At 36.4% G+C, this 13327-nt stretch overlaps 1 protein-coding gene across 1 annotated transcript in view; it reads right to left on the bottom strand.

The window, feature by feature from the left end:
- The window catches only part of LOC106884413 (WD repeat-containing protein 19), a 131529-nt gene that overhangs the window by 69148 nt on the left and 49054 nt on the right, over nucleotides 1–13327 (bottom strand). The window contains exons 15-17 of the mRNA XM_014935776.3: nucleotides 10645–10725; nucleotides 9771–9837; nucleotides 5775–5947 (exon numbers count right to left, since the gene is read on the bottom strand). Of these exons, the coding sequence (XP_014791262.2) occupies nucleotides 5775–5947; nucleotides 9771–9837; nucleotides 10645–10725 (321 nt within the window). The remainder of the gene's footprint in view (nucleotides 1–5774; nucleotides 5948–9770; nucleotides 9838–10644; nucleotides 10726–13327) is intronic.

The following is a 13327-nucleotide window of genomic DNA, read 5'->3' as shown; positions in this document are numbered from 1 at the left end:
TTACTAACTATTGTTGTTTAGCCTAAGGTCAACATTGATTGAGCAGACGTCATCAAAGACACTCTAACTATAAACACTGTTTTTGAGGATCTATGACTTTCATTATACTTATTAAACATTATGACTTCTTTTAACGTAGTAAAGTTTTGAGTTGAGGGACACTTGGTATCTATTTTTAGAGAGTCAAGTGGTCATCTATAAAGGTTCTCCCATGGGCTAGGCTATAAAATGGTATAATTCATTACTGTAGGCAATGGCTGCATCGTAAAGATAATGAGTATTTCATTGATCAAGAGTGCCAATTGCAGTTCTTCTTGCAGGGAAGGTCACCAACAATAGACCAGTATTCCTATCCAGGAGATTTTTAAAATATTTCATCTACTCAATACTACAGAGGTGCAGGAGTGGTTGTGTGGTAAGTAGCTTGCTTACCAACCACATGGTTCCGGGTTCAGTCACACTGTGCAGCATCTTGGGCAAGTGTCTTCTACTATAGTCTCAGGCCGACCAAAGCCTTGTGAGTGGATTTGGTAGACAGAAACTGAAAGAAGCCCATCGTATATATGTATATATATATATGTGCGTGTGTGTGTGTCTGTGTTTGTCCCCCTAGCATTGCTTGACAACCGATGCTGGTCTGCTTATGTCCCCGTCACTTAGCAGTTCGGCAAAACAGACCAATAGAATAAGTACTAGGCTTACAAAGAATAAGTCCCGAGATCGATTTGCTTGACTAAAGATGGTGCTCCAGCATGGCCACAGTCAAATGACTGAAACAAGAAAGTAAAGAGAAAACAGGTGATAAACATCAGCTCTAATGATCCTCATAATTAGCTATTTTTATGTAGTCATGGGGCAAATTGTATTCACAAATCTGAATATTTCCATCTTTTACCTTTTACTTGTTTTAATCATTGGATTGTAGCCATCCTGGGGCACTGTCTTGAAAGATTTTAGTCAAATGAATAAATCCTCAATACTTATTTCTTTTAAGCTTGGTACTTATTCTATTGGTTTCTTTTGCTGAACTGCTATATTATGGGGACATAAACAAACCAGCACCAGTTGTCAAGTCATAGTGGGGGACAAACAAAATGACAGACACACACACATATACATAAGATGAGATTCTTTCAGTGTTTATCTACCAAATCTATTCACAAGGCTTTGGTTAACCTAGGGCTAAAGTAGAAGACACTTAACCTAGATGCTATGCAGTCACTAGTGTAGCTAGAGTGTGCCACCCAGGGCAGCCCTTCCATTTTCCACCTCCAGACCCCACAAAAAGCACATACTACCTACAGCAGACCCAAAAGTGGTGCCCCTTTAAAAGTGCCACCCAGGGTGGATTACCCCTACCTATCTACGCTAGTGCATGCAGTGGAACTGAACCTGAAACCATGAGGCTGGGAAGAAAAATTTTTACCACACAGCCTGTGCATATGAATTTTTCAAGTAATATTGTAACTGAATGCCTTTCCTTTCCAACCAAGAAGCCCTTGTCTATGAAATAGGAATGCAAGAGAAAGTGAGAAAGAGAGACACACACACATAATCACATTAACGAAGGTATAGAACACTAACACTAACAAGCTGTTTTGAACTGATGTCCCTACAGTCAACAACCCCAAAACATCTATCTTACAGTCTCAGTTAAAAAATATTAAAAAAAGACAATGAAATGACAAGTGTTGATGCTTCAATCTTTAGATATTTCCTTAAAACCACCCACTGTCTGCAGAAATTGATAATTTCAAACTAACTACCAACGAAGATAATTTCTCCATCAAAATCTCAGGGACGGAGGTGGGGAATCTGCAGCAGAAATTGCATTATTTATTAAAATGGACAGATTTAGCCACAAATAGCTCAAAAACACCACAAGTAAAATTAGACATTTTTACAATCATTATAGTTCTAAACTTAAGCAGCTGTTTCTACAGAAACCAATCAATAACCATAACTCCAAGGTAAAAAATCTGGAATTCAAGAAAACCAGTGATGGTTTGTGCTGGCAATAATTATCCCAGAGGCAAGTTCGAAGTAGAATTTGATAAGTTCAGTTGCTGAGAGGAGTGAAGAACCTAATATTGCTCTTAAATACATAAACCATCTGCCAGAAATAATTAGTTCTTAAATAGAATATTATCTTTGTATATCCCTAGCTGAATTTATATTGGATATTTAATAATAAACTTCATATTTAGATGTAAGCACAGCTGTGATGTAAAGAGTTTAACTTCACAATCACATGGTTTGGGGTTCAATCCCACTGCAAAGTATCTACTACAGCTTTAGGCTAACCAAAACCATGTAAGTGAAACTAGTAGATGAAAACTGTGGAAGCCCATCATCCATATATATATATATTACTTTTTACTCTTTTACTTTTTACTCTTTTACTTGTTTCAGTCATTTGACTGCGGCCAAGCTGGAGACTTGCCTTAAGTCGAGCAAATAGACCCCAGGACTTATTCTTTGTAAGCCTAGTACTTATTCTATCGGTCTCTTTTGCGGAACCGCTAAGTTACGGGGACGTAAACACACCACCATCGGTTGTCAAGCGATGTTGAGGGAACAAACATAGACACACAAACATATACGCACACATACATATATATATACATATATACGACGGGCTTCTTCCAGTTTCCGTCTACCAAATCCACTCACAAGACTTTGGTTGGCCCGAGGCTATAGTAGAAGACACTTGCCCAAGGTGCCACACAGTGGGACTGAACCCAGAACCATGTGGTTCATAAGCAAGCTACTTACCACACACCCACTCCTACGCCTATTTTTTATATATATATAAAAAAAAATTTTCAGAATGAGATAAAAAAACCAAGGCTGTGTTTTTTTCTTTTTTCTTTTTTTCCTTTCTTCTTTTTTATCTTTTTTCTTCTCTTTTTTCTCTTTTCTTTATTCCTCTCTTCCTGTTTTCGATTTGACCTTAGACCTTACAAATACATTCCCTACTTTTAGGTCACTTTAAATAAAACCCTTGATTCAATAGCCCTGTGTACAAACTTTATACTTGGAATGACCAATTTTAGATACTATTGGATTTTACTCACAAGTTATTGGAATCTTATATGTATACCATTCTGCCTAAATAATGGATCTACAAATGCAATATCCCTGCATATCTCACATCTATTTTCATTCCTCCACTTCACTCTCTATTTCGTATCTTATCTAAATTAACTATTGCTTAACCGTTTTCTCACACCGTCTCCGATAAAGGGATATAATAAATATCCTGGAAACAGCTGTAAGACCTTCTATTTATAAATGTTCTAAAATCTTCACAGCCTTGGTTTTTTTATCTCATTCTGAAAAAAAATTTTTTTATATAAACACATGCTGATATATGACCTACGTTGGACTCCTTATTCACATAATCACCGAACCTGGAGCTTAACTATGGTCTATCCATAGCACTTACTCAGCATTACCTGACACCTTTGGGTCTTACTGACACCATTACCTCTCAAAACCTCCTATATTGTGAGGACATGCACAATAGCTTGACACTCAGTGAAAGAAGAGAGTTTAATGTTTTGAGCATAGCACTTCATCAGAAAGGAGAAAGGGAAAAGCCCAAAGAAGGAGGAGGAGAAGAGATTGCCAATGGGCCACATGTAGTTACATTGCACTTCAGCAATGAAACTACACGTGGCCTGTTGGCAATTTCTTCTTCTCCTCCTTTGGACTTTTTCCTTTCTTGTTTCTAATGAAGAGCTATGCTCAAAATGTTACACTCTTTTCTTTCACCAAGCAGCAAGTTAATATACTTCTTGTACAAGTCCTCACATTCATTGTTTTTCTTCTTTATTTTCATTTTTTTATCAGTTTATTTGAATTGACTACATTTATTATATATATCTATATATATATATATATATATATACATACCACCTTACTGGCACTTGTGCCGGTGATACGTGGAAAACAACATTCGAGCGAGGGCATTGCCAGTGCCGCTGGACTGGCTCCTGTGCAGGTGAAACGTAAAAACATCATTTGAGCATGGCCATTGCCAGTACCGCCTGACTAGCCCTCATGCCAGTGGCACGTAAAAGCACCCACTACACTCTTGGAGTGGTTGGCGTTAGAAAGGGCATCCAGCTGTAGAAACTTTGCCAGATCAGATTGGAGCCTGGTGCAGCCTTCTGGCTTGCCAGTCCTCAGTCAAATCGTCCAACCCATGCTAGCATGGAAAGTGAACATTAAACGATGATGATGATATATATATACGTATATATATATACATACATATATATATATATATATATATATATATATATATATATATATATATATATATATATATATATACAAGTATGTATGTGTATTACATATCTATGCTATGTATGTGTACATGTGTGTTTGGGTATGTACTTCTTGTCCACAACTTCACGTTCATTGTCTTTCTTCTTTTATTTACGTTTTTTATCCATTTATTTGAATTGACTACATATATGTATATACATATATATGTACACACACATATATATATATATGTATATATATATATATATATATGTATGTATGTGTGTGTGTGTGTGTGTGTGTGTGTGTGTGTGTGTGTGTGTATATGTTTATATATATACACACACACACATACACATATATACATATATATACAAGTATGGATGTGTGTATTACATATCTATGCTATGTATGTGTGCACGTGTGTTGGGGTTATGTATCTGTCTCTATGTTCGTCCTTATATCATCACCACTTGAGAATCGCTACATTTAATTATGTCGAATAACTTGTTTATTTTCCATTGCTTAACAGTTCAACAAACAGGGATCAGTAAGTACCAGTCTTTGAAAAAAAATAAGCACTAAGGTTGGCAGGGTTGAGTCAATCCCTTCAAGAGAGAGCTTTAACATTGTTGCAGTCTAATAAATGAAATGAGTAAAAGGATACATAAGATTTGTAGTATATAGATTAGTAGAATTTGCGTAGAAAGGTTGGATTTAATTTCGTAAATGTCTCATATTTCTAATTATCCTATTAGTGTTTTTCATCCCCAAATCGCTGTGATGAATATCATAAGCACGAGTAATTTACTGAAACTAATTCAATGCTGTGTATTACCTCATTGTCATTTTCGTCACTTTATGTCAGCTTTCCTTGCTGGTATGGGTTGGACAGGTTGTCACAATCCAAATCAGCTTTTATTTGGAGTGACTGCCCTCTTAAATGGATTGGAGAATCATATCTCACTTAAACATATGATTTTGGTTCAGTTTGTATGGCTAGATGCCCTTAACACCAACCACTTTATAAAGTGTACTGGGTGTATTTTATCATGGCACCAGCACTAGTGAGTTTAACCTGTCCTCGTCAAGACAAGACAAGACTAAAGAGTCCTCTCGACCTTAAGTTTCCTTATCTCATTCTGCAACCACTTCACAGAACCTGTGAGGTTTTCCTGGTCCCCACAAAGCAAAACAGGCCCTCACTGCTCAATACTGTTATCATTCCTTTGGAACAATGAGAATAAAAAAGGTAGAAAAGAAGGTGACTGCAAAAGAACTAGGGTGAGATAGAGAAAAGATGCCTGAGTAAGGAGGTGAGAAACAGAGTAGCTGGAGTGAAAGTATGGAAGAAGAGAAAGAAATAGGAGAGACAACAGTAATGGCAAAAGATTAAAGATAATTTTGCATCTAAGAGTGAAGTCATTCACAACATACACCTCCACAATAAAAAGAGTGTTGTAGCTTACAAAAAATACAATAAGATTATAATTTCTTACTTTAGTTTTTGATATTTCTGATAAATCTGTTTTCATCACAAGTGAAAAACATGAGAGTATCATTGTGACTAAACGGCCGCTTTGGTTAAGCAAGGTAATCTGTCCGTTATTAAGAAGTACTGGAATTTGACAAAAAGGAGTTTTACACTGGTAAACAAATTCACAAATGCTACCTGTGAAAAATAAAAATAGAAAGGAAAATTAGTATAGAAAAAAAAATCCAAATATATTCTGTCACTCAAAGAGGAACAATCAGATTTTTCAGACTTAAGAATAATGGCATTAAAATTTTAAAATTTTTTGCTTTTTTTCTGAAAATATTTTTATTGCTTAATCAAGGAGCAGGGCAGTATCCATGACTTTTTTCAGGATATTTGAGACTGGGGGGAGGAAGAGTGGTGTCCTCAACTGGACACCTGGCCTGAATGAACTCTACTAGAGAATGAACTCTACTAGAGGCACCCAAAGACCAGGTAATAGTGTTAAACTGGGCAATGGATTAAGATCATTTGAAAATTGTTGCTCTGGTTCATTAGACCTAAGACATAGAAGTATAAATAAATGCGCCCTTTTAAAGCCTAGCCAGGCTCATGGGCGCGGTTTCCCAGTTTCAATGGCGTATGTGTTCCCCAGCTGGACGGGATGCCAGTCCATCACAGCGTTACTCATTTTTGCCAGCTGAGTGGACTGGAGCAACGTGAAATGAAGTGTTTTGCTCAAGAACACAATGCGTCGCCCAGTTCAGGAATCGAAACCACATTCTTACGATCATGGTGCTGACACCCTAACCACCAAGCCACGTGCCTCCACATAAGACATAGAAGTACCTGATTTAATACTTAGAATCCTTTTTCGTGCGGGTGACACGTAAAAGCACCCACTACACTCTCTGAGTGGTTGGCGTTAGGAAGGGCATCCAGCTGTAGAAACTCTGCCAAATCAGACTGGAGCCTGGTGTTGCCATCCGGTTTCACCAGTCCTCAGTCAAATCGTCCAACCCATGCTAGCATGGAAAGCGGACGTTAAACGATGATGATGATGATGATGATGAATCCTAATTTAGTAACTGAGTATGCTAATCTAAGATTTTAGACTAAAATAACATGCAGTGCATATTTTGAAAAATTAGAGGAACAATGCGACACATGAAATCTTTCGAGTGAGATCGTTGCCAGTGCCCCTGGACTGGCTCTTGTGCGGGTGACACAAGAAATTTTTCGAGCGAGACCGTTGCCAGTGCCCCTGGACTGGCTCTTGTGCGGGGCCGTTGTAGGATTTTCGAGCGAGATCGTTGCTGGTTCCCCTGGACTGGCTCATGTGCGGGCGACACATGAAATCTTTTTTTTTTTTTGTGCGGGTGGCACATGAAATGCACCATTTTGAGCGTGGCCGTTGCCAGTACCGCCTGACTGGCCTTCGTGCAGGTGACACGTAAAAGCACCCACTACACTCTCTGAGTGGTTGGTGTTAGGAGTGGCATCCAGCTGTAGAAACTCTGCCAAATCAGATTGGAGCCTGGTGTAGCCATCTGGTTTCACCAGTCCTCAGTCAAATCGTCCAACCCATGCTAGCATGGAAAGCGGACATTAAACGACAACGACGACGACGCCTAAGAAACAAATATCAATTTGTACATCCAACTTAACGTGGACGTACTGTGAAAATGCCATAAACTGATGTATTCATTTAAAATGCTTACACAGCCTCCTAGCTGTTTGTGACACCATTGATTGATTGGTTTTCCTATATCAGTAATGATAATGACAAAATTTGGCTAAGCATACAATGATTGGGTGTCTGCTGTGAAGTTGCGCAACAGAAATTATGTGATCTAGCAGTCCCACAGCTGATACTAACATCTTTCATCTGTTAATATATTTTGTGCTTTTTAGCACAATATGTCTATAAAAGATACTTTCTCATGATGAATGCCACAGTTTATGGCATTTTCACATTATGTCCATGTTAAGTTGGATGTACAAATTGACATTCATTACAAATAGTGCTGCCATCACTAAATACTAAGGAACATTTAGCTGCTGCATTGGGTAGGCTGGACAATAATGTTAAAGCTCCAGCACTGACTTTTGATGTAAAGAATAGATAATTTGGTAGAATACAAAAACTGTGACAGAAATGTCACATAATTTTTATTGTGCCTAAGAAGTACACTGCTCTTAATAACCTTCAAATGATTTTTAGGATTAGAAAAGCAAAGAGATAAGTGATGGCCTTCATCAAAATAACAGACTGTCAGAAGAATGAAAGATTGCATGTCATGTTTGGTACAAGATTTATAAAGAGAATCATAGTACAGGCGAAAGAGAATTGTAGTATAGATGACAAAAAACAAGGAAGCATCAGAAACAGTGAATTTAATTATGGTCAGATATTCTGAACAGAAGGGTGTGTATTATAATAACAAACTTAAACTTTTAAGATCTTATTTTACTTTTAGTTCAAAGATTTTTTTTTGACACAAACGCACAAAATTTTGACAGCTATATGACACTTGTGAAGACAGATTTTCATTTTTACTTTTATTGTAATTACAACTAAACCCATGCCAGCCTGGAAGACAGATGTTAATTGATGATGATGATGATGATGATGATGATGATGATGATGATGCTGATGCTGATGCTGCCACCACCACCAACAACGATGAACAAAGTTAAAAATCATTCTTCGAATGGTTTCCACATACTGCATCATATCTGAATGTTTGATGACTCAAAACTGTAGAACTCAACTTGACCTATGTAAAGTTGCACAGCTTCCTCTTATACAGCATCAAGCTGTCACACTACTATATCAAGAGAGCCTCTACATGGCTACTCAATCCGCTAGAAATAGCAACCAATTTTTTTTTTTTTTTTTTTTTTACGACTTAAAAAATGTAGATATATTACTAATGTATCCAAGATACATTGTAACTAGAAACAAAAAAGAAAAGTCAGGCCAGTCATAGGTGGAATGCCTTTGGTCACAGGTCCACTAAATTAGAGCTAACTTAGGGCTAAGAACACTAACAAGATGATACACATTAACATTTTATAGCACTGTCTTCATTACATTGTATCAGAGACATCCTTAACTTATTGTAACATAATATCTCATCACTTATTATTAAACTAATTTCTTTTGTACAGTTATTGAGTATCAAAGAGATCACTGTACTGTTACAGGAATCCTTATGATACTGTATAACAGCATTATTATTGTAATGTTGCTCTACACTCTCCATCCTACATAGTATGAAAGAAATGCTATTACACTCTTCATATACTGTAATAAGATGTTGTTGTGGCTTAACCCCCACTAAGTCCTGATTAAGCAGTTCCCATCCTTTCTTTTTAGGGTTACATAGGGCTATATTTACCAATATGTACTTTCCTTGCTTAAGATAGTAAAATATAATTCAAAGGAACTTAGATGCTATTTCTAGCAGACCAAGCAGCCACATAGAATTGTCACAACACACAAAAAGGTTGAGTTGTAAAAGACCAGGATGTTTAATATAAGTGCATTTCTTTGAGATGGATACAATGCATACATCCATCTCTGTCTTCAGTCTTTCATGTCCATATTGCTAATAAGATATTTGGTTTATGTGTTTCAATTAATTTTTTAAATAATCAAAAATTTGATGGTATTTAATAACTCTGTGATGATCAACCTGGTGTTTAAAACAATTATGATTGAAGAGTAAAATTTAAATATGAACACTTTTAAAATTAATGTTTTTTTTTATCATAGAATGAGAATGGCCTCCCAGGTTGGTTGGGATCAAAAGAGTTAAAACAATATTAATATTCATTTTTTTAATACAAATTTTAAAAAGCAGATGATGTGCCATAATAATTTTAATAACTTAATCAATGTACCATGAATCAAAAGTAATTGAAAACTACTGAAAACCACAAGGGCTCCTTCACTGGCTTGGATATCTCAAATATTACAAGAAAAGAAGAAAATTTGACATTAGTCACTCACCATGTAAAGTATTCTTTGCATACACATAAACTGATATTTGGGATTCAGTAAATGTAATAAATAGTCCCTACATAATAAAAACAAAAATAAATGAAATCACTTGTTAACAATATTTTGTCAATTGTCATCAATATTGACATGCAGGAGAAAATTTTATATAATTATTATAAATGAATTAATCACTAAGAATTTCAATAAAAAATATCTACTTGCACAGTACTAGCACTAATTTAAGACGAGAAAGAATTTGAGAGAAAACAGTTATTCCATTCTACCTGATATAATGTCTAATATTTATTTATATATATCTGTAACACAAAAACTACCTGCTTTTATTGACATTTCAAACTGATCATTATTGATGTTCTATAGAGCCTAAGTTATATGTAAAGTGCAGAACACGATGCTATGTTGCCATATTATTATATGAAGTCAGTGGGTTTCCTTTAACTTGAGGGTACATCTTGGCACATCTTCACCACCATCCTCCTTTCTCTTCCAAATGGAATAACCACAAATCTCCCCTACAGCAAGGCACCTGTTCCGGTCCCCCTATCATACTTTAGCATCCCATCACCTGACATAAAGCCACCTCCCTCAATATTATTCCCCTCCCCTTCAGTGAGGTGGGGTCTTGTCTTGTGAGCTACTTGGTAACCTCACTAGTGTTGGTGCCACATGAAAAGCACCCAGTAAAATTGATGGTGTCAAGAAGAACATCCAGCTATAAATTTTGTTATATGACCAGCATGAATTCTGCAAAGGTAAAAAGAAATAAATCTCAAACAAGAAAGAAAGAACTAGCATCCATGCATCCACCAATCCACCCTTCTACACATACATACATACATATACATTACATACAAATTCTTACCTTATGTCGTGGATCTGTTTCCCACAAAACTCCTTGCACATTGGCATCTAACTTTGGCACATCAACAACCTGGTCATTTGCCTACAAAGAAATATCAGATTTATATCTCAATGCACAGCATTTAATATGCAACTGCTCAGAGCAGTTTGAGCATCAGTGTGAGAAATAGGTACACAGTGGTGTTGCCCACATTAAACTAGACTGATATAAAAAGTGAATAGGGTGAATACGCAATGCACTCTCCAAACATTTTTCATCAATCAATCAAATCTTAATGTGCTGCTGACTCAACATATTTTGATGTGTTTCTGTTTGTTATTATATATTGTTATATTGTATAAAATATGTTTGTTATTGTATGTCATTATCTTACATATTAAAACTGAAAATGCCTGCGTGTGTGTGTGTGTGTGTGTGTGTGTGTGTGTGTGTGTGTGTATCAGTATCTCCTCATTTTGCACCAAAATGGCTCAACCGATTTTTCTTAAACTTCACACACACATTGCTTATGTGTTTGAGGAGGTTTTAAGCATAAATTGATTTTAAAAAAATGTTCGAGTAAATGGCTGAGGAATAATATTTGGGTGTGGTTGAACGGCGGGCATAATTATTTTTAAACTTCCAAGGGATAACCCATTCTCTCCTTCGTAAATTATTTGGTAAAAATGAAATTGAGTATGCTTATTTCTTAGTATTTGAACTATTTTAGTTATTTTCTCAATTTATCCAGGTAGCACAGGTTCCATCAGATACTATGCTTACTGCGTTTTTTAAACTTTGTCAGGTTGATCCTTTTGTACAAACACTCCTTTACCCACAAGTTCCAACCAACTACACCTGGAACAAGATGTGGAGGAGAAGGAAGACAGGTAAAACTGTTGAAGGGCACAAAGGCATTAAGTTCGATGATTGCCTTGGGCACGTTTATACAGTGCACCCAAATCAGACTGAGTGCTTTCATCTCCATCTTCTTCTACACGAAGTAGCAGGCCCAACTTGCTTTCAGGATTTAAGAACTGTGGATGAAAACGTTTTTACGACATACAAGAAGGCATGTCAACAGCATGGTCTTCTTGAAGATGACAGGCAGTGGCAAGCCTGCTTATCAGAAGCTTGTGTATCCAAATCACCTGGAAGCTTTAGAACACTTTTTGCTGTTATACTGCACAATTGTGCACCCAGTAGTCCCTATTCTTTGTGGCTTCAATTTAGGAATGACCTGTCCAAGAACTTTAGGCGAGCCACTTAGCTTCGATTCCCTATTTTAAACATAGGTTTCACCAATACAATATACAACCTAGCACTGATTGAGATTGAAAACAAGACTTTAACTTTAGGCCGTGATGTAATGACCATTTCGGGCTTCCCCCCGCTGCAGAGCCTACCTCAAATGATCTCCCTTCGAACTAATGCACCCGGGCAATGCCAGGTACGCCTGCTAGTATTATATCAAATATGTTTGTTATTATATGAAGAGAAGTCAAAAATTATACACACTTTTTCCATAACAGATCTTTATTATTGTCACATTGCTTTCTGTGCATGCATGCTTATAGTTGGTACTGTTGTGGTCATGTGATCAAAGTTTGAGCTTGATTGCACAATTTTTCTTTCTGGCTTTACACTGTAAGCATGGCCGCTCCACTAGCAATGAGCACCAAAAAAGAACATAGAGCAGTGATCCAATTTCTCTCGTCAAAAGGTGTGTCAGGTGTTGAAATTCATCGGAGGCTTTTATCACAATACAAGGACACTGCACTACCACATAGAAGTGTATATGAGTGGATTGAGAAGTTTAAAAGTGTCCAGACAATTGTGACCCACGAAGAAGGAGCAGGACACCTGTCAACCTCTACCACTGATGAGAAGATTCAGCAAGCTCGAGAGATGGTAATGGTGAACCAATTCACCATTACCATCTCTCGGATCACTGTTCTTTGTTCTTCTTTGGTGCACATTGCTAGTGGAGCAGCCACGTTTACATTGTAAAGCCAGAAAGTAAAATGGTGTGATCAGGCTCAAACTTCAATCACATGATCACAATAGTACCAACTATAAGCATGCATTCACAGAAAGCAGTGTGACAATAATAAAGATATGTTATGGTGAAAGTGCACATAATTTTTGACTTTCCCTCAAATATTGTCACTCTCCATACCTACTTCAATAATTTGATATCATAAAATTTCGGCTTCTGATAAAATATATACATTCAACTTTAAGGATAGAATACTTTTATATTGTAAGCACAAATAATCACCAATCTATATCTATGTGTAGTGTATGAGTGTGAAAGCTGTCTTTGGTAATCACATGCAAATATGAGAAATTTGTGCAAGATCTCTAAATTACCGTGTGGAAGGAATATAAATCAAATTGTTTATTTTACTATTACTGTATTTGTCAATCCCCAAGTGATATAAGACAAAGCATACCTTGGAAGGATTTGAACTAAGAATATAAAGAGATCTAAATACAAGGTATTTAGTTTGGCACACAGCCATTTTTACCATTCCAATTCCATTTAATTTGGTTGGTAATTAAATAAATACATAAAATGAAATTATCATGTAATCTCATTAACAAAAATCTTCACTGTTATTTCGAATGAACTATTGATTATTTTTATACGAAACCAGTTGAAATTCCCTATTATGGAAGCCTTAATTATAAACTGGAGAAT

The sequence above is a fragment of the Octopus bimaculoides genome, chromosome 1 (genome assembly GCF_046866305.1).
Source record: "Octopus bimaculoides isolate indiv1 chromosome 1, ASM4686630v1, whole genome shotgun sequence".
Lineage (NCBI taxonomy): Eukaryota > Metazoa > Mollusca > Cephalopoda > Octopoda > Octopodidae > Octopus > Octopus bimaculoides.
This window is presented reverse-complemented; position numbering and strand designations above follow the sequence as displayed.